The 22,247-nt window shown below is 33.4% G+C and overlaps 4 protein-coding genes across 4 annotated transcripts; all 4 read right to left on the reverse strand.

Moving 5' to 3' along the window:
* Positions 1 to 345: 345 nt before the first annotated feature.
* LOC107288429 (olfactory receptor 50-like) lies at positions 346 to 1,281 on the reverse strand. The gene is made up of 2 exons (XM_029284352.1): positions 841 to 1,281; positions 346 to 555 (listed from the first exon to the last, which is right to left on the reverse strand). Exons 1-2 carry the CDS (start codon positions 1,279 to 1,281, stop codon positions 346 to 348), a joined length of 651 nt encoding a protein of 216 aa, XP_029140185.1.
* A 6,672-nt stretch (positions 1,282 to 7,953) lies between these two features.
* LOC107288430 (olfactory receptor 5V1-like) lies at positions 7,954 to 8,889 on the reverse strand. The gene has a single exon (XM_015817051.1). The coding sequence runs from the start codon at positions 8,887 to 8,889 to the stop codon at positions 7,954 to 7,956; it is 936 nt and encodes a 311-aa protein (XP_015672537.1).
* Positions 8,890 to 11,441: 2,552 nt separating this feature from the next.
* On the reverse strand, positions 11,442 to 12,374 carry LOC107288431 (olfactory receptor 1102-like). The gene has a single exon (XM_015817052.2). It carries the CDS (start codon positions 12,372 to 12,374, stop codon positions 11,442 to 11,444), a length of 933 nt encoding a protein of 310 aa, XP_015672538.2.
* Positions 12,375 to 17,367: 4,993 nt separating this feature from the next.
* LOC107288432 (olfactory receptor 1009-like) lies at positions 17,368 to 18,348 on the reverse strand. The gene has a single exon (XM_015817053.1). The coding sequence runs from the start codon at positions 18,346 to 18,348 to the stop codon at positions 17,368 to 17,370; it is 981 nt and encodes a 326-aa protein (XP_015672539.1).
* Positions 18,349 to 22,247: the final 3,899 nt, after the last annotated feature.

The following is a 22,247-nucleotide window of genomic DNA, read 5'->3' on the forward strand; positions in this document are numbered from 1 at the left end:
AATCCTGAACATCGGGGGTTCCCAAAATCTGGTCCATGACTGCTACTGGTGCACAGCCCACTGACAACCAGGCTGTGCAAGCAGTAGGTGAGCACATGGACTGCATTTTGCAAGCATGCTGCATCTGTGGTAGTCTACAAAAAGGGGATTGCTGCTGAACATGGATAATCCATCTAATTTCATAGACAAATTTGGAGCATAACAAATGGTCTTATTTTCTGAAGATCAGTTCATGCATATGCCAAAGCATAATACAGGAAAAGAAGCTCTATTCTTATTGGGAATATATTTCTTCTTCTTTAATCCCTAAAGTGGTTCTTTTCTTTGTCCATTCTGAGCAGCAAACTACACTGACATTTTACCCAGGTTTTGCCATTTTTTCCTAATCACCTTTTTTATGTCTTTATTTTTAAGGCTGTAAATGATTGGATTCAACATGGGCGTTAATACAGTGTATTGGATAGAGATCACTTTCTCCAGATCTGTAGGAGATTGAGAACCTGGAGTAAGATACCTGAAAAAAGCTGAAAATAAAAACATGCAAACCACAATGAGGTGGGAGCTGCATGTGGAAAAGGCTTTGCTCCTGCCTTTAGCTGAATGAATTCTTAAGATAGAAGAGATAATATAAATGTAAGATACAACAATAAGAAAAAAGGGTGTAAAAGCAAAAATAATCACCGAGCCAAGTAAGAACATATAATTGGTAAATGTTTTGCTGCATGATAAGTTCAAAAGCAGAGGAAGTTCACATGTGTAGTGATTGACTGAAGGCACCCAACAAAATTTCAAATATTTCAAAGGCAAAGAGTTGATCAATGCATCCAAGAATCCCATTATCCAAGATCCTCCCACCAACTGCCTGCACATTTGTTTTCTCATAATTATTGAATAATGCAGTGGGTTACAAATTGCAACATAGCGATCAAATGCCATTACTGAAAGCAGAAAGAAATCCACACAAGCAAAATGGATAAAGGAAAAGATTTGCACAATGCAGCCTATCAAAGAAATTGTTTTTTTATTTGCAATAAAATTTGCCAGCATCTTTGGGACAGTGACTGTTGAGTAACAAATGTCAACAAAGGCTAGATGACTAAGAAAGAAGAACATAGGAGTGTGAAGGCCATGTTCGATCCTAATTATCAGTATGATCAAAAGGTTTCCTAATAGTGTTATTGTGTATATAATTAGAATCACAAAGAATAGAATCAGCTGTATTTCTGGGTTACTCGAAAGTCCCAAGAGTATAAATTCTGTAGTTATGGTTTGATTTTCCATTGAGGATTGACAAATATCAATAAAGTCTGTCTGAGAAAAAATGAATATTTTTGTTTAAAAATATGAATATTTACTAGATAATATATATTTGTTGTTGGTGTAGTATTTATTAAAATAATTATGATCAGAATATATTTGATAAAAATAATACTTACTGTAGCATTGTATTTATGAACAATATTGACTTTTAGTCAGACTTTGATGCTTAACATAGGGGTTATGTAGAAATCAATGTATTTTGTTTAACAAGTTGTAGAAATGTCACATTTCATATAACTGTTGGTCACAGATTGCTTAAAGAAATTGCAACCTCTTGGTAAGGTGGAGTCCATATTAGATATAGGTTGAGCATTACACAAATTCTGTTGATTACATTAACAATATTGCACATTGTTTTAAACTATACCAAATATTATATTGATATTTCTTATATATTTTTTTAAAGTTTTAGGAGAGAATCTTTTCAAAAATAATGCTTCAAAAAGGCGAGTGCCTAATACTTAAAAAAGAGAACTTTTATTTAAAAAATGACAGTTTTCGTAGTAATTAAGCATGCATTTCCTCTCTAATTATGAATTGTAAATATTTTCTGTCGTTTCTATTAGGCTGCCTTTTGAGATTTCAGTGAAAAATAATTTTAAAAATGGAACTGTATTGCTATTTTTTAAAAGATGTACTTCAAAGTGTCTCTTTGATATTAACCAATAGGAATAAAATTATAGTGACCACAAGACTGAAATTATTGCTACTACTTCTTTTTAAAAGTTTATCTACATATCAGCAAATATTCTAAGCAGCTGTATCATAAACAATATAATTTGCTTTTTAGGAATTTATCAAAGAGACAAAGTCCAATCTATTTTCCCCATCAAAATTGAAGACACATTATGATTTTTGTAATTTTAGTACAGATGTCTACTGCTAGTTATTAGTTCATGATGTCTCAAATAGTCATAGCGTGGCTATAACATGAAAAGTTCCTTAAATGAAAGAAAAATATTTTTAACCATAATCAACATAAACATATAAAAGACCTAGTGAATTGACACTAGGCTTAAAAAGTAACTTAAAAAATCATTAGACTCACCTGTAATTTTTACAAGATAATCAACCAACTAATTTTAAAATTATCCAATTGTTTCCCAATCTCACTACTTTAGTAATCTGTTTCCTTCAGATATAAATTTGTTCAGCAACCATTAAAACTTTATAAACTGATCTCATGATAGCCTTTTTAAGGAATCAGATCATGCCAATTTATTTCTGAAGTGGAAAACAAAGAATTGCCTTGTGTAAATTTCCCTTGAAATTTCTTTAGCTCTGTGAATTCTCAAAGGAGATTCATTTGTAAAGAAAGTCATGCACCTTAAACTTTAAGCTGAATGTTTTAAATTCAGAGAAAAAAATCATTCAATTTGAGGTTGGATCTGAGTTTTGATTCCAATTTGAGACCAGAGGAGGAAAAAAGTATCCACAAGCTATTATGGAGAATAATTACCATCTTGTCACACCTAATCCTTGGAGTGCCATCATGTGTATGTATCACACAATCTGTTCTGAGAAAAATAAAGTGTCTGCATTTTGGGTTGACTTTACACTAAAGAATAGCACAAAAGTAAAGCAGAATAATTACAGGACAAGACACATCATGCATTTAGAATAGGGTATGACAAGAACACATCCTGGGAAGCAAGAGAGTTGTTTCCAACCAAAGGAAGAGATTAGGAACATGCTCTTACATAACCAAAATTCTTGGCTATGCATAATTACAGAATTTAATATCTCTCCTCTGAAGAGCCATGTTAGCCCCATTGCTTAGTTCACAGCATGATTTAGGACTTGGTGCTCTCCAGACAACAGGCTTTGACTCTTCAATATTGGAGTCAGTGACCAGCTACAGAAAGATCATTTGTAAACTGCAGGTTGAAAGTCTGGTAGGTTCTCCTCTAATCAGAAAAGCCTAGAACAAAAGAGGAAATTTCAAACTAATGGGATGTAGTTTCCTCTACTTATATACAAGACCATTTGCCTGTGGAAGGCCTAGGTATGGGTGCTCATCCATGCAACATCATGTTTATTGTGCTCAAATGCAGTAAATTCTTGTCCTAATTAATCATGGGCTTTCAATTAAAGTTAAGAGAGCAGGAATCATATTTTGTATAGTGGATCTCAAAGGAGCTCTCAAAAGCTAATGGGCAGTGACATTTGTAAAAAAACATATTTCTATTTCTACAATGTCCTTTTCCCAATTCCTTTAATTCCTCCACATCACAAGATTAATGGTATCTACTCTGACAAGTATACGATGAGTTTCATCACATCAACACTAGAATTTATGTTCAAACTAAGGAACTGAGATTTTGCATACTATTAGGAAGCCTTGCCTAGGGTTAAAGCCAATTTTCTCGATTTGTTGTAATTTGTGCCAAGTATTGAATTAATAACCCCAATATGGCAAACCAAATTATTTTTCCATAGCAGGGGAACATTTGACTGTCCAGAGATTCTACCAGAAAGATAGTTTAACATTGTTATTGTAGATATGTGTATTATGACAGGGTATTATCCTCTGGTGTTGAACTGCATCCTGTATTTCTATACAGACATTATATGTGTTTAAAGAAAAAAATGCTGTTATTTGATATCAGTTAACCATTCACACAAACTTCCCCATTTCCAAGATAGATGAAAAAGAAAAGAAGAGAAGATAATTGTTTGTCTGATGTTAATCCCTGCTTATCTGGACATTGCATTCTCATCTTTTTGTTTCCTTCTAACCAAACCATTCAAACCCAACCCAAACTGTACTTGGATTCTCTATTTAGACAGACTGAGATCATAATTTTTGAACAATTTCAATCAATATTTCAGCATCCGTGTACATTTGTATTTCCAACATTTGTTTCTTCAAATTCCAAAATAAACTCATTGACTTTCCAAATAATTTTATTTAGAGCGTTTCAATGTATAGACATGAATGTGCAAGATTTTTTTTTTTAAAAAAAACTGAAGTAATTACAGATTGAACTATTCAACTATTGGCCCTAAGAAAGATAGTCATCTTGTTTTCAATCTCTCTTCTTTTATTGCAATCATATTTTATATAACTAGATCCACAAATTTGCAGAAAAATATATTTATTCACTTTAACATTTAAAAATAGGGAAAACATGGTTAGAAATATGCATAGTTATGATTATTTGTTTCTTGTAGAAATTCAATGGTGGCAATGGTGTCTAGTATTTGTTCACCTGGCAATATAAGTTTCACCCTTGCTGCATATCCTTCAGATTCAATGACATGTGGACATAGTAACAATAAAATAAAATATTACTTACATTGAATTTGGCATGTTTTCATGTTATTGAACAAGCTAAGCTTAAACCTAGAAGCTGGGAGGGGTGGTTTTCTCCTGTGCTAGGCTGGAAGCCATTCTAGTCTTCTTCATGTAATACTTAGCCTCAGAAAAAAATAGTGTAGTGGCATTTACTGTATGTTAAATTTTTTTGATCTGCTCCTGGATTAGGACTGGAGGAGTGTAGGCAGTGGGAGTGTGATGTGGAATTAGGGGACACTACCATTATTCCCTTATCATGAAAAGATCAGTCTCTGGTTGCCCTGGTATTCTCCAGGTTGTTCCTTACTCACTGCATGGAGACTATGCCTATATAATCAGTCTACTCCAAGTAACTAATGGACCCTTTTGGGGTTCTAGGTGGACCTTGGGATTGTTTGTGAGGATCTGGTTCATGGACCAATTGAAGTTAAGTTAATTTTCTGGAATATGTGGGGGTAGGGCAGGTAACATAGATTGGACCTATCTTACCTCTCTCCTTTCAGGGATCATATAGTTGCCTTTGAGAAAGTGAGGGAAATAAAATAGGACAAGAGTTTTATGTAATTATAACATTTGTATGGTTGCCCATCCTGAAAAATTCTGGGTGGCCCACAACAACAATAAAATTATAAAAAGCAATAACAGCAATATAAAAGAAACTAAAAAAAACAAAAACTTGGTGCTACAATCAACCTCCCTGGGTGCCAGCGAATCATTTGCAGACTCCACCACAACTGCAGTGCCTGGATAAAGAGCTAGGTTTTAATGGCTAATGGAAGAGTGTTTCATAAGGTAGGGCAGCTGCAGAAAGTCATGCTTCCTACATCTCACTAGATGGCAATATTTCAGGGAAGGGACTTGAAGCATGCCTATTCTATCTGATCTTGTAGGATAGGCTAATACTCTCTGGGACTATAATAAGCCAGGAAAAAAAATTACCTGGATCTCTAAAATTAATATAGAAATTCTTCCTATCTCTTCCCTCTTTCATTTAACAATATATTTTTAAAATCATTCCGGTGCTGGTAGAAATTTTACAATGAAGAGACTTCAGATCCTAAATGTGTCTGTGTGAGCAGATGGGTAGGCTTAAATTACTTCTTGATAATCTGTCATGTTCATAAAAAGAGAAAAGATGCTAGTGGAGAGCCACCTCAGAATCCAATTTACTATTTAGTGTAGCAAAGGATTTCTATTCATTTAGTGGATGATAAAAGCTTGTTAAAAATAATCAATATCATGTCTCATGTCAGATCACAATAGAATTTTTTTTATTTTTTTTCTATGTGACATGACTAAGCAATACAGTAACAAACAGATCATTCAAATATTTGTTGTTAGCTGCAAAGTCGTGTCCAACCCATTGTGACCCCATGGACAACGTTCCCCCAGGCCTTCCTGTCCTCTACCATCTTCTGGAATCCATTTAAGTCACTCCTACTGCTTCAGTGACTCCATCCAGCCACCTCATTCTCTGTCGTCCCCTTCTTCTATTGCCCTCAATCTTTCCTAGCATTAGGCTCTTCTCCAGTGAGTCCTTACTTCTCATTAGGTGGCCAAATTCAAATATACTGACATTCAAAAAATAAGCTGACCTTTAAAAAAATAATGGCTTATGAACCTATTAAACATAAGTGAAATTAATCTTCACTTCTATTGACAAAATGGTATGTCTTATAAAAGTTGTTTGCCACCATCTTCTACCTCAAGTCATGGTGTGCTGCCTAATCTTGGTTGGGTATCCTTGTGTAGGAGGAATGAAGAACCACTGGGAGTATATGCAAAAATATATATTCCAAGCAGGTCACCCAAGCTGCTCAACAAGTGTATACTTACATTGGACATCAGTAATATAGAAAAATGCTGGCAAATGATAATTTTAGTACAATGTCAAAGGCATCAATTCATACTACATCAAGCAAGGCAGTGGTAAACAATTTATATTTTTTGAACAAAAACTGCATAGCCATTGCAGTCTGTTCCAGTGAAAAGGTAGCTACTTGACTGAGAAAGAGAAGATCAGTGGTTACTGCTGTTACATTTACATAAAGTTCTCTCATGGCATGTATGGTTGTCAAGTGCAGAAATTTGGTTCTAAGTGCACACATTGGTCAGAAAATTATTTTAAAACTATTTACTACTGCTTATGATTTTATGCTTTTAGTTAAACAAATATTAAAAAATGTTGAGACTCTAGAAAACTGCAGAGAAGAGCATCAAACATGATTAGGCTAAAAACATGCAAAAATGGTTGCTGGAATTGGGTATGACTAGTTTAAGGAAAAGAAGGACTAGGGTTGACATGATAGCAGTGTTCCAATATCTCAGGGGCTGCCACAAAGAAGAGGGGGCCAACTTATTCTCCAAAGCACCAGAAGGCAGGACAAGAAGCAATGGGTGGAAATTACTAACTTTTTAAACTACTCTCTGTTAGATAACAAGCATAATTGCATTTTTTTCTGATAATGTGATAAGATAAATTTATATAAATGTGAAGAATACAGCAATCTGTAGGTGTGGATCAGTGGCACTTCACAGGAATATAAAATCTGTCAGTAATGTTTGATTATCTAAATTGAATTAATGTCTGTGTTACTAAAACAGCAATAACTATAATTATAACTACACCCATCTACATAAACACTCATTACTATGGATACAATTGATTTCATTTCTTTCCTCCCCATCCCTCAAAGTTAAGACCAAGTAATAGTCTGCCATATTAGTTGTGAGAAAACAAATAAAATAATATATAAACCAGATCATTTTTCTGTACTCATAGATGTGACCAGGATTGGACTGGCTAATTTATTTATAAGACAAGACAAAAAACAATACAGAAAACAAAAAAGAAATCTTACATTTGTTATATGTTGCCATATTTGATTATTCATCTTCTTGTATGGAGCTCAGGTGGAATATGGTTACAAAATTATTTTGTAGCACTGACCCAAAAAACGGTGGGTTGGATGCAGTATCCATTTTCTGTCAATTTTCCTCAGAAAGCTATAGTTCGAAAGTTGGGTCAAAAAGTGCATTGCTTCATCTTTTTACAGCCTCCAGGTAGACCAACCTTGCTATTCCCATGGACTCATCTCTCAAGACTTTTAGGGACTCTCTGAATCTGAAACAGTGGGAAATTAGCAAAAAGACCACTCTCTTCATTAGAGAAGAAATATTCAAACGAGAACTTTTCCATTGGCAGAAAGCAAACATTTGGATATAGGCTTTTGTTTGTTCTAAATGATATTAGAAAACATTTAATAAGGGTAAAAATAGTACTATGTAAAAATAACTGTGGAGGATGGAACTAATTTGACATTCTGAGCAGTAAGCTATATGGAAATATTGCCTATGTTTTTTAAACTGTTTCTAATGACTACTTTAATTTCTTTATTTTTAAGGCTATATATGATTGGGTTCAACATAGGTGTTAATATAGTGTATTGGATAGAGATCACTTTTTCCAGATCTGTGGGAGATTTAAAATTTGGTTTGAGGTATCGGAAAACAACTGAAAATAAAAACATGCAAACTACAATGAGGTGGGAGCTGCATGTGGAGAAGGCTTTGCTCCTGCCTTTTGCTGAATGAATGTGTAAAATAGAAGAAATAATATAAATGTAAGACAAAATAATAAGAAACAAGGGTATAAAACCAAAAATAATGCTTGTGGCAATCAACAATATATAATTATTAAAAGTATGGCTACATGACAAGCTTAAGATCACAGGAAGTTCACAAGTGTAGTGATTGATTGAAGGCATCCAACAAAATCTTAAATGTTTCAAAGGATAAGTATTGATCAAAGCATCTAAGAATCCCATTATCCAGGATCCTCCCACCAGCTGTCTGCATATTTGTTTTCTCATAATTGTTGAATAATGTAATGGGTTGCATATTGCAGCATAGCGATCATATGCCATTACAGAGAGCAGGGAGAAATCTACACAAGCAAAATTGATAATGGAAAAGATTTGCACAATGCAGCCTACCAAAGATATTGATTTTTGGTTTGCTATACAATTTGCCATTATCTTTGGGACAGTGACTGTTGAGTAGGAAATGTCAACAAAGGCTAGATGACTGAGAAAGTAGAACATGGGTGTATGGAGGTGATGATCAGTCCTGATTATCAATATTATCAAAACATTTCCTAACACTGTTATTGTATAGATAATTAAAAATACAAAGAAAAGAAGTATCTGTATTTCTGGATTACTTGAAAGTCCCAAAAGTATAAATTCTGTAGTCACGTTTTGATTTTCCATTGACAATTGGCCAATATCAGTAAGGCCTGTAAATGTGAAAAAAATGAAATTAACAGTTTATAGATTTTAAAATATTTGATATAATTTGTTCTGCTGATATAAAATATGTTGATATTATTATAAATTATTTATTTAAAGTATATTTTCTGTAGTATATTCTGCTGTGGGACACTGACCTTTAGACTTTTTTAGTAATAGATATTTTTCACATGAAGCCTGCTGCTTAATTTTATGCACATTTTTACTGAGAACTCAAAGCATTATATTAGCAGTTTGGGGGTTACAGGTTGCTTACAAAATGATGACTTCTTTTTAAGGTTTAGTGCATTTTCAGAATAGGTTGAATTTCCTATGCTACCATGAGACAAACTACAGTTAGTAGACTCTGTGATTTCCATTGCACACAGTCCTAAATTGTCCCAATGCTGTATTTGAAAATTGTTTCATGCTTAAAATAAATAAATAAATAGTTGTCAATGAGAATTTGAAGTCAGCTCTCAAAAATATAAAGCTTCAAAAAAATTATCCCCATCTCTCTCTCTCTCACATACACACACAGAGAAACAGACACAAACACAGAGACACAGAAAGACAGAGACAAATACACACACACACATATACATATTACTTCTGAAAATCCAAATCAGTGAAAAAGAATTAAGAAAATTGAAACTGTATTGTTAGTTTTAAAAGATTTTGTACTTCATATTATATGTGGACACATATTATTTAAACACATCTCTTAAAAATCCTTTGACTCACCTGTACTCTTTATGTGATCATCAACCAATTTGTTATAAAACAATCTATCTCTTTTCCCAGCCCACTTTCAGAAGCTTTGTGAACTGATCTCATAATAGACTTCTTAGGAAATCAGTTCTGCTTAGATTCCTTTTAAACTAAGTAACAAGGATGTATCTTGTGTAATTTTTCCCTTGAAATTTCCCTAGCGTCATTTCTCAAAGGACTTTTTTTTTTTAAAGGAAGACATTCAGAGTAGAAAAAGAGGAATGTACTGGAATGGGAGACGTTCAGCTTGCTAGTAGCATTTTGCTAATCTGCTCAGATAGATTACCTGCTGAACTATTGTAAGGTTCTAACATAGGTGATGATAGTGCAATGTTGATTAAACTGATTGATGAGGGTGGTAGTTAGTTGTGAGAGCCAATATTATGGGTTGAAATGAATGCACTGCTACCAATGTTTGTACTTATAATCAGATTAGTTCCACAGAAGAGGATTGTATATGGAAGCTTATCTTGGCAAGATGTGTCAGAATTACATTTTGTAACAACAAAATGGGAATGGTATCATTAGAGATCTCTGTGATTAACCTGTCATTATTTTTTTTTACTGTGGGCATATTGGCACACATTGAAAATGAAATTTAATTGCTTGCTCTCAAAGTGTACACATATATAACACACATTTAAATATGCTATATACAACATATGTATAAACTTATAACCTTATATATAAATACATATAAAACAGTTTCTCTCTTATTACACTACCAAACAAAAGTTAATTCCAAAGTGAATAAAATCTGTTCATCTTTGTGCTTCATTATGTTGGATGGAAGTGGAGTTATTGCAATGACTTGAAACAGGCAAGTTATGGATTATCAAAAGAACAAATTAAAATATCAAAGTATAGTTATCTACCAAATCAAATATGGATGAGGGGCACTTCAGAGAGTGGAGAAACCCCAAGAGATATAGGACACATATGCAGGGTACATCTGTATGAAAAAGCTGGGTTTCAGTGGCTGGACATAAATAGGAGAGGATTGAAAAGCTCTATTGTTCTCACAAGGAATGTAATTACACATTGCTTTTCATAGTATTGTTACAAATATATGCATAGGATTATTTGTATAGGGATCATCCTGCAATCAATGTGGGATTACACTTTGGAGATATCAACCCATTGATAAAAATTGATCCTCTTGACTCTTGGCATAGTTAGGGTAACATAAAGTAAGCCAAGTCTCTATGAAATCAGCTCACTGAGAGACATGGAAATGTATTTATTTATTTATTTATTTTACATTAAATATACAGAATCAGCAACTATAGAAACTGTATGTAATGGGCATGTAATGAAGGATCTAACTAAGAAATTTACCAGTGGAGATGGATTTGGAAAACAGTCTATACAACTTGATAAGTTCCTTCCCAACTATTCTCTTGAGTGTTGGGGGGATCAGTATTTAGGAAAAGGCTAGAGAGGAATCATCAGTCAGATATATATATAGCAGAAAATGTGGCAGACTTAATAGATTGTAAGGTTTTGTTTTTATGTCTGTTTTTGTAATTAATATTTTTTCAGTTAATTCCTTATTGATAAGCCTATTTTATGGGCAAATCTCTAGATATGAGCAAAAAAAAAAAAATATAGGGAAAGGGAAGGGAAGGGAAGGGAAGATAGCTTTTAAAAGAAAATTCAGTTTTTGTAACCTAAACTGAAATGAATTTATTCAGAAATATTTGAACAGTTTCAGATAAAGAAACCAACCAACCAACCAACCAACTCTTGAAATAGATTGATATTCATTGGCTTATTTGCTTAATATTCAGCAGCTGTTTAATGGCCTCCCTTACTTCTTTAGTCTTCAGACTGTAGATAATTGGATTTAACATGGGTGTAGAAATGCTATATTGCACAGAAAACAGTTCATCCATAACAACTGAAGAGACTGAATTGGGTCTCAGATATCGAAAGTAGCCAGTCACATAGAATAAAGCCACCACAATGAGATGAGAACTGCAGGTGGAAAAGGTTTTCTTCCTAGCTTCTGCTGAATTCATCTTCAGTATTGTAATGAAAATGTTGATATAGGATATTAGAGTAAGTGAAAATGTGAACATCCCAAGTATGCCACTAGTAACATAGAACACTGTTTTACTTGCTTTGGTTTCAGTGCAAGACAAAGCCAAAAGAGATGGAAATTCACAGGAGAAATGTCTGATAATATTTGGGCCACAGAATACTAGCTGTAGTACAGGCACAGTATTTGCAACAGCATATAATAAACCAGTTGCCCATGTACTTCCCACTAACTGTTTACAAAATAATACATTCATTGTTTCTATATAATGAAGTGGATCATGTATGGCAATGTATCGGTCATAAGCCATTGCTGTAAGAATAAATACTTCTGTACCTCCTGTTAGAAGGATAAAAAACATCTGAGTAATGCATTTGTTAAAGGAAATGGTATGGCCATTGAAGAAATTCAGGAGAACTTTAGGGACTGTGACTGAAGAATAGCAAATATCCAGAAAAGAAAGGTGATTCAGGAAAAAGTACATGGGATTTTGAAGATGACTGCAGTTCTTTATTACCATCATGATGACTATATTCCCCATTAAAGTTAATGCATAAATGAGTGAAAACACAAGAAAAAGAAATATCTGGCCTGGAATGTTATATGAAAAACCAGATAGAATGAAATAGGTCACTGTGGCATTCAGATTTTCCATTTTCATTTCAGCAAACCACCATCTATAGTGTGGACAAAATATTATAATATTATATAATATAAATATTATACAATAAAACATATTACAAGTAGTAGATAAACAAGAATGACTTGTCTGAACAAAAATAAAATAAAAATATATCATATTAAAGAATTAAAGGAATAATATTAAAGAATTAAAGGAATATATCATATTAAAGAATTAAAGGAATAATAAGAATTAAATAATAATAACCTTCAGCCAAAATTTAGCATTCTTAATCATTACTTTATTCCATATAAATAATTATGTTATTCCATTGATGATACTTCAATCATCAGTAACTTTTATTAACTGAACCATTTATTTATTTAAAATGTGCAAACATAGCTTTTTTAGAGGTGATTACTCTGGATTCATGGCTCTTTTTGGTAAGGCTTTCCAAAAAGACAACATAAACAGAAATATATTTTGAAATTGTGATTGGTAGTATGGAAGAAAATATTGGCTATTGAAAAGTAAAAGCATATACATTGATGACATATTGAAAATGAACCTTAATCATCTAAGAGTTAATGATCAAGTCTTTAGAAAGACACTCTAACATTTCATGTTGTTAATTTAGAAAGTCTTCTGATACAGGGCCTATACCTACAGTATATCACATAGCTCCTATCTTTTCTTTATCACAGAGAATGAACTTGAAAGTATAATTTTGAGGGTATTGTTGAGAACATCTGGGAAATAACAACCATGCCCTTTAAGAGCTGGAAGTGTTATTTATTCCCCAGCTTTTCCCTCAGAATAATATAGCTGAAAATAGTAATTGACTCAATTTCTGAAAACTATATTGACATTATTTTGTTTTTGTTTTGATGGAAATTCCTCAAAACCTCCTTCTCTTTTATTTTTTTTAAAGAAGAAAAATAAAAATTTGTAGAACAATAAAACCAATTATACACTAAAACTTCTAGACCACTCTATTTTTTCTTGAAAGTATAGTACATATAAGGAAAACATGTAATAATATGTACAAGATGAATGTTTTTGTTAGCAGTACTTCTGTATCATTGTAAAATCATTGTAAAATGTACTGATTTTTTTAAAAAAGGTCTGCATCTATTTCATTATAACAAATGCATGAATTTCATTACCCATAAAATAGATGCACATAATATAAAAAAAAATAATTGGGAATAAAATACCTGATACACTTCAGAAAGGTTTGTCTGCTGACTTAAATCATGAAAAAAATGTTATTTATATTGTTGGAACAAATGGTAAGGAGATCTCTTGAACCACAAAAACATGGAGAAGAAGTAGAAAGACTTATCCCAAAAGGCCAATTAAGATTGTGTGATTAAGTCTCTTTGAGTATTTAGAAATAATTTTATCTAAAATGGTTATTTGTTAGTATATATTTCTGCATTTGACTATTAAAAATAAGTCGGAGAATTTGCTCCAAGGAAGAATGCATTTCCTTTCAATACAACGAGCATATCAGAAGATTTGCTCCCTTCCATTTGAAGTTTTGGAAGAAAAGAGATGCAACCTATCAGATTTTAAAGATAACATAGAGCTGGCATAAGGATTTTGGCTTGAAAGTGTTTGTTCTTTCAAAAATGCTTATATCGAAAAGATGAGTCCCCAGTTTGTGGGTTCTGGAATGACTATGACCTTGAGGTCTAAATTGGCATAAAGAATTTGATATAAAACCTTTTATAATTAAATTTCTAAGATCAGGGAATAAATCTGTACAAAGCTGGACATAACAATGCTAATATAAGTATTAATTAAAAAGTTAATTCCATGATTACTTAAAGCCAGGAGAGCTGATTATACAAAATGAACAGTTGAAACAAAGAGGCTTTAGATAGATGAACAAGGTTTTATTTATTTGTTGAATCAGATTTATTAATAATGTTTTTAATCTGTAATGCTATGAATACATTTTATCTTGTAGCTTTCCATTCTTGCCAATGCAATAGTAATTGAAATGATGTATAGAAAGTTCATTCATGCCATTTAGAATAAATGGCAATAGTGGTACTCAAGAGAGCAATAGGACCAGGGTTTTTTTTGTCATAGAATGCCCAGAACGGAGTTCCGGCACCTTTTTTGGATGGAACCTTGTAGGATAGGCAAGGCGGGTTGTATGACGTGTGTGAATTACGGCACCTTTTTTTTTTTTTTTTTTCTTCAAAAAAAGCACGTAATAGGAGTAAGAACATTTTATGTCACTTCTTTACATATATTTAATGATGGAATTAAAAGGACATGTGTGAAAAATCTAACTTGGATTTGACTAACAGAGAACGTACATATGGTCTACTCTAATTACATGAAATGACATTCATTCAAGAACATATATACATTATTTATAAAATACTAACACTTTTAAAAGTTCTAACATTAGAATATTGAATGCTAGCAACTATAAATGACTGCTAGTTGAAGCTTTGGTTTACTGAAGCAAATTGAGCAAGGATCCCTGAATTTAACTGTCAATAAACAAAATAAGCAACTATCACTCAGCTCATAAAATTCCAATATTTTAAGCTTTGAATTGTCAAACTCCTTCATCTTTCTTGCTCTTCCAGCCTTGTCAGGTGAGCTGAAGATCAAAGTAAAGGAGAAAAGGAGTTTTTCTGTGCTGCTTTCATATTTTCTGTACAATGAAGTGTATGATTAAAATATTTTATGTTCTCAAAGGTTCTAAGTCTGGACATCAGCCCTAATTTCTAATCATGCTTCATACTTCAAGACACATTATTTTATGAACAAATTTATCCTTGCTGGCCCCCTAAAACAAAGTTCTCTGCAATAATTATCTATGTTTAACAGCTAATAATGCAAGTGAAGTTTGCAATTCAAATCAGATCTCATTGAAGAATCACTTTTCACTTGTTTCCTAGTTATTTTATTAATTGATTGTTTGAGTGTGGTATTAAAGAGTAAAAAAAAACACCAAAAAACCAATATGTATCAGATGTTGAGTTGAGAATTTCACTTGACAATGAAAAAAAGTCCAAACCTGTATTACAGAAAAAAATGTGCTGCGTGTTGCATTAGAGTGTAAAAAAAAACCAAAAACAACCTGTATTATAGAACTATCTTGAACTGAGTGTTGCACTAAACCAGTGGTGGCGAACCTATGGCACGGGTGTCAGAGGCAGCACTCAGAGCCCTCTCTGTGGGCATGCGTGCCGTCGCCCCAGTCCTAGGCCTTCAGCTGGGTTTTATAAAACCTTTTCGCTTTAGGCGTCTGCCGCCATGTGCAAAAAAAAAAGGTTCAATCAATCAGTCAATTTCAACTTCTCTTGGGAAAAAAAAAGATCTTGCAAAGTTGGAATTGATTGATTGAACTTCTTAGTCCCACCCAGTCTGCTGTTACTACTGCAGCCACGCCCACCCAATGGGCCACACCCACCTAATGGGCCACACCCACCCGGCACCCAACGATGCATAAGTGGGTTTTGGGTTGCAGTTTGGGCACTCGGTGTCTAAAAGGTTCGCCATCACTGCACTAAACCGTGAAAGAAGACCCAATATTTATTAGAAAACCACCATGTTCAAGTAAATGCTGTCTTTCCTTTAACCCCCAGTCTATTTAAAACATGCACTTACCTTGTAGGAAGCAATTCTGTTGTAGTAGAGAAACACACTATTTTTCTTACCCTTATCTAAATGTGCAAGAGGCTTTCTTGGAACAAAGTAATAAAAAAGGCACAAGTTGGTATCATTATTCCTTCTGGAATTCAGGGCAGAAATAATCAATCAGGAATCCATCATTGTCAAACAAAAATATATGCAGGGTAGATATGTCAAAGATATTTTGCTTTATTTTTCTTTTTTAAATAGAAAGTTATAGTGTAAATACATATTTAATTTTTTGTCACAAATAGTTTATGAAACAAACAAAAAAACAGAGAAGAATGAAAGTCATGGGGAAATGAGAACAGTTGAACAATCCAACCTGAGAACTAAACCACTAATCTAGAATCAAGATCTTGACTTCTAGCCTTACTTTAATCATAAAGCCAATTGAGTGACTAGGAAAAAGGTAGCTGCAAGGGTTCCATAGTATAACCAATAACCAAGGAAGTAAACAACTATAATTCAACCCAGAGTTTTGGGTTGATTTAGATTTGGACTTTTAATATATCTAGACCTTTCTGCCCTTCTTTAATATCCTAAGATCAGATCCCAACCTCAAGTTGAAGATCCAGGTAAAGGAGAAGTCATAAATGCTGCTTTCATACATTCTGTACAACCTGGCATTTGTAAGAATTTCTTATATTCAAATTTTCCAAATATTCTAAATTTAAATGTATGTTAACACATAATATCTAAGTATGATTCAGTTTCCAAGGCAAATTCTTTCAGGATATAGTTTTCAGCAATAGAACAGTATACTTGAAATTACTAGAATAGAAACATGGAGAATTGTTCACTAGATATTTATCAACAAATTTCAAACAATATGTTTCTACAATACTGAAAATTAAATCTTGGAACTGAAAAAATCAGCTTCATAATAAATATAAATATGATAAGAAAGAATAAACCCCCAATTTTCCAGATAAATTTGCTACTCATATCATGGTATAAAATAAATTTGATCATCTGTTTGTTTTAACCTTGCAGCTCAGTTCTTATATAACTACATTAAAATATGTTTAGAAATATTATTTTTGGTGGGGGATAGATTTACATTATATGCTATAATGTAAAAGAAAGACAGAGATGTAGAAACTGTAAGAGGAAATAAACCACAGACTTAAATCTCAGTGGATACTTTTTATTACAGTTCTTTAAAAATTGCTCAGTTGTATAGTAGAGAAACTATAAGGAAATCAACTACAGACTTAAATCTCAATGTATACTTTTATTATGATTCTTTTTAAAAAATTGTTCAGACAAACATTAGAGCAAGGTATGTGGTGTTAGAAATTTGGGGAAAGTATCCCTATTTTATTCTCTCTCTCATTGCTGATGCTGTAAAGAAGTTAAATCAAAAACGCAGAATATTGTTTCTTGGGTAAAGAATGGGCCTAACTTTTCTAAATAGTTTTTCTACAGCAGATATGATCTCTTTGTTTTTCAGACTATATATGATAGGGTTTAACATAGGAGTTAAAATGCTATATTGAATAGATATTACTTTGTCCAGATCCATGAATGATTCTGAGCGTGGCTTCATGTAACAAAATCCCCCTGTAAAGTAATATAAGCCAACCACAATGAGATGGGAACTGCATGTGGAAAAAGCTTTCTGCCTGCCTTCTGCTGAATTAATTTTCAGAACAGCAGAAATAATGTAAATATAAGAAACAAGCGTGATTAGAAATGAGCTAAGACTAATTGCTGACAGTGATATAAGGAGAATGATATAATTAGAGAGAGTATCTGTACAAGACAAGGGCAAGAGTGAAGGAAGCTCACAAGCATAGTGTCTGATGATGTTGTTGCTACAAAAACGGAGATTTAGCAAAGGAAGTGCATTCACCATAGAATGAAAAAATCCCAGGCTCCAGGCTCCAACAACCATTTTATTGCATATCTCTCTTGTCAAGTATCTGCTATAATGCAGGGGGTCACATATAGCCATATATCGGTCATAACCCATTGCTGAGAGGATAAAAATTTCTGTACAAGCTGTTTGGAAAGTGAAGTAAATCTGTACAATACATCCTTCCCAAGAAATAGTTTTCTGCTTTGTTAGGAAATTTGCCAACATCTTGGGAACAGTGACTGAGGAATAGCAGATGTCAACAAAAGCTAAATGGCTGAGAAAAAAGAACATAGGTGTCTGAAGGTGAAGCTCAGACTTGATGACCAATATGATTAAAATATTTCCCATGATGGTGACTAAGAAAATGATCATGAACAAGAAAAGAAAGAAATCCTGTATGTATGGGTTATTGGAGAGTCCCAACAGAATAAACATTGTTATTACAGTTTGATTTTCCAGTTTAGAGGATTCAGGAAACATCTGTCAAAAATAAAATAAAATAAAACACAGTAAATAATATATAGAAATATGAAAGCGGACTTCCATTTTAATATACATATTAATTTAAAGATCAAATTTTAGATCAATATTGGGAATGATAAAGTATGGTACTTTATTTTTTTACATATATTTCACCCAATGCAAAATATAACTATTGCATTTCTCATTTTAGCAATATGTTTTGTTGATTGCTATGATATTTCAATTTATTTGCTATGGTAATTGGTATATCATTTGCATCTTCATGTATGTATTTGTAAAGTGAGCTAAAGTCTTAAATCAAGAGAAATTGTTCCTAAGAAAAATGTTGATAAAAAATATCAAAACAGATTTTGAGTCATCTGTTTCTTCAAAATGTCCAAATGGAAAGATTTCAAGAAGTTGCGGCACATGGAATTTACCCGTTGGGAAATCCATTCTTTTCAGCTGCCCTTGTCCTCTTCTGTACAAGAATCCACTGATTTGCTCTTTCTGTATTCCATATGCTTTGCCCATTTTTTGACCCCTTCCACCTTTCCAAATAGGTATCATACTAGTCATGTTGAATGTGATTATATAGACACAAACATGTTGAATTCTCTCCCCTCCTCCAGCAGAAATACAAAAGTGATTTGTTACTTTCTTTTTCATTTTTTTTGTTCCTTTCTTTTCAGCTTTTGGAATATTGGGCTTTTTATTTGTTCCCCTCCTCCCCATGCTAAATAGATGCAATGTGTGATGCTTTTTAAAAAATAGCTAAGTAAAGGTAGATAGTGACATATGCTTTGGTAAATTGGAGAAAGAAAATTTCAAATATTAAGTGACTTCTTTCCCTACCTCCCACCCCCAAAATCTGAATGGATATTTTTTACAAAGGCAAATGTAATAAGTTTTTAAAAAATGGCACATAACCAACACTGAGTTCTATATTATTACTTTGAACTCTTTTAACATGTACCTGGCCTGCTAGCTACCAAAGGCAAAGGAGAAGGAGAACAGGAAGGAGAAGGAGGAGAAGGAAACTTGATTATTAATAATGAGCAGAATAAGTCCAACTGAGCCCTTAAAACAATGCTCTGTTTCAGTAATAATCTATTTATAATATCCACAAAAACCAAAGCTATGTACTTCTACTCTACCCTGATTTGCCTGTAATGTTATTTTAAGAAAGACTTTCCATCAATTGTCTCATCGTTCTTATCCTGAATTATGGGGAAAACCCTTTGGGCTAAACATGAAAAGACAACATGTTTGAAAAGAACTGCCTTCTTCAGTTACATAAAAATGATTTCTTTCTTACAAACACAGAGAGATTTTAAAAGAGAAGTTACCTTGAAAGAAGCAGTTATCCTGAAACTTAGAAATGTTTTACATTTTATTTTAGTAGCCGTTATGATGCTAAACTGTGTGAGTTCAATCTGGAACAAGATAAATAGAGATGAGAGCGGATGTATCATTCCTTCTGGAATCCATGAATTAAAATCATCTGGGAATATAAATTCCCCAAGCAATAATTTGTAGTTTAAATAAGTTTCAACAATGTAAAGTTTGCACTTATCATAAATCTATATCTTCCTATCCTGCCACTTGTGTTCTGAAATTAGATCCTGATCCAGTTGAAGATCATTTTTAAAAAGACATTTTATTTTCAATGTTGTTCCATAGCTCTTTATTTATCAACAAGTGACAAAGAATAGGCTTTAATATAATTTGTAGTAAATGTAAAATTGCCCACAAAGGGTGTAGAATTGGCCAATAAATTCTTTCCTCTGCAAGTCTATCCACATGAATAAAATTATATTGAATTTGACTAAAAAGGCTAACAAGATAGCAGAAGCAACTAAATAATAGCTAAGTCAGTTTGGAAGTTTGAAGTAGGGTTTCCGACTTTTATTTCTGTAGTAATCTCTTTTATTTTAGCGCATACTTGCTCAGTGGCTTCATGAATTTTTTCCAATATAAGTTTACAGTTAAGTTGTAAATAGGGTTTCTCCATTTCGATGGCAGTTAGAAGCAGTCCTTTTATCTTTTAGTAGAGGCTATATTTAATAATAGTTAACCAATGTCCACCTCCACAGTTTCTAACAGCTGCATCAACTTCTTTATCTTTTCTCTTTTATAATAATACTAGCTGTACCCGGCCATGCGTTGCTGTGGTGCTGTTTTTCAAAAAAGCATGTTTTTACCTGTCACAAGTGTGACATCTATATAATAGTAGCTATATAAAAACACGTGCATATTCGAATGCAACGTTGTGTCAAAATTTCAAAGCAATCGGTGAAGAACTTTCGGAGATTTAAGATTTTGAACAAACAAACATTTACATTTTTATTTATATAAATGAAGGTCAAAGCCAACCTCAACTTCAAACAGAAGCAGGCAATTGCAATATTACATTTCACCACAAGAGGTCCTCAGTGGGTTATATAATCTTTTTCCAGACACCAATAAAATGATTTTTTTTCTTTTTTAGAAAAAAAAATAGAAAAAGAAATATTCTCCAGATATAAACTAGATCAGGTAGTAGAGCTCTGAAACAGGTTTTTTTTCTGGACCCCAGAGTAGATACAAGTAAAATATAATCATTAAAGTTAGTTATTCTGTCCTTTTATTCAGCACTTTCCTTCCCATGCAAACAAACACCGCTCTCTCAAGGCAGGGAAATAATTCCAGAAGGGCTTTTTACAGGAAAAAAAAAAAGGAGGGTGAAGAGAGGAAAATGAAAGGTCTCACCCGAATCATCCACGGGGTTCTTTATGCTTAGATGTTCTTGTAACTTTTGGCTGGTGCAGCTGCATGATCGGCCATCTTACAGGGAGATCTTTACTCTATCAGCCCTAAGGAGTTCGCTGGAGCCACGGGAGAGGCTTCCGCCCTCCCGCAGTCACCAATAAGCCTCCTTATCAGAGGTCGCCCCTCCAGGGCGACTTTCAACCCTCTTCAGGGTCTACCAGTGAAGAAGAACCAGCCGGCGAAGAGAGACGACTGTCCAAAAGTCTATTTTTACAATTTTTATTAAAATTATCATAATAGAAAAATGCAGATGAAAATAAAGATATGAAAATGAGGAAGGGGAAGAAAGAAGAGAAAATGGTGTAGGTACAGGAGGAAAGAAAAAATAAGTATTGATTTCTAATTTTTTTTAGTGCAGTAAAATACGGAATAGAATTACAATCTCAACGTTCTATTTTATTAGCTTAGGAAATAATAGCCATTTCTATAATAACAAGCTGTATTAATCAGCAAAATTCAATGCTGTAAGTTGATTTTTTTTTCTGACTTGAAAAAATGGTCCAGAAGTTTCTAAGTAGAAACAAAGCTGGATACTTTCTTTTTTCTCATTACAATCACTTTTGCCATTTCTGCCAGCTCCATCATTTTTTTTTTCTTGTGTTGTGGGGATTGATGTATTTTTCCATTTCTTTGCATGTAGAATTTTTGCTACAGTCAACCTATACCATTGGGGGCGAACCTATGGCACAGGTGCCAGAGGCGGCACTCAGAGCCCTCTCTTTGGGCACATGCACCATTGCCCCAGCCACGTGTCCCCCCATGGCCCCCTCCTCACCAGTAGCCCCCCCGGAGGAGAGTCGCCCTCAAGCATGGCCTGCGCGGAGAAGTGCAGCCAAGGACATGGCAGCCGGGCAGCAGGGACATGACTCCGCCCTTGCTCTCTGTCATGCGCAGTTGTTGCTGCGGGGCACAGGTGGAAGATGTGGCTGCCACCTGCGCCCCTGGGCCACCTGGGTGATCTGCGGCAGATAAAATATAAAATATAAAATATATTTATAAAATATCAAATAAAAATAAAATAATAAAATAAAATAATAAAATAAAATAAAATAAAATAAAATAAAATAAAATAAAATAAAATAAAATAAAATAAAATAAAATAAAAT

Source organism: Protobothrops mucrosquamatus, unplaced genomic scaffold (assembly GCF_001527695.2).
Source record: "Protobothrops mucrosquamatus isolate PMUCROS unplaced genomic scaffold, P.Mucros_1.0 scaffold550, whole genome shotgun sequence".
NCBI lineage: Eukaryota > Metazoa > Chordata > Lepidosauria > Squamata > Viperidae > Protobothrops > Protobothrops mucrosquamatus.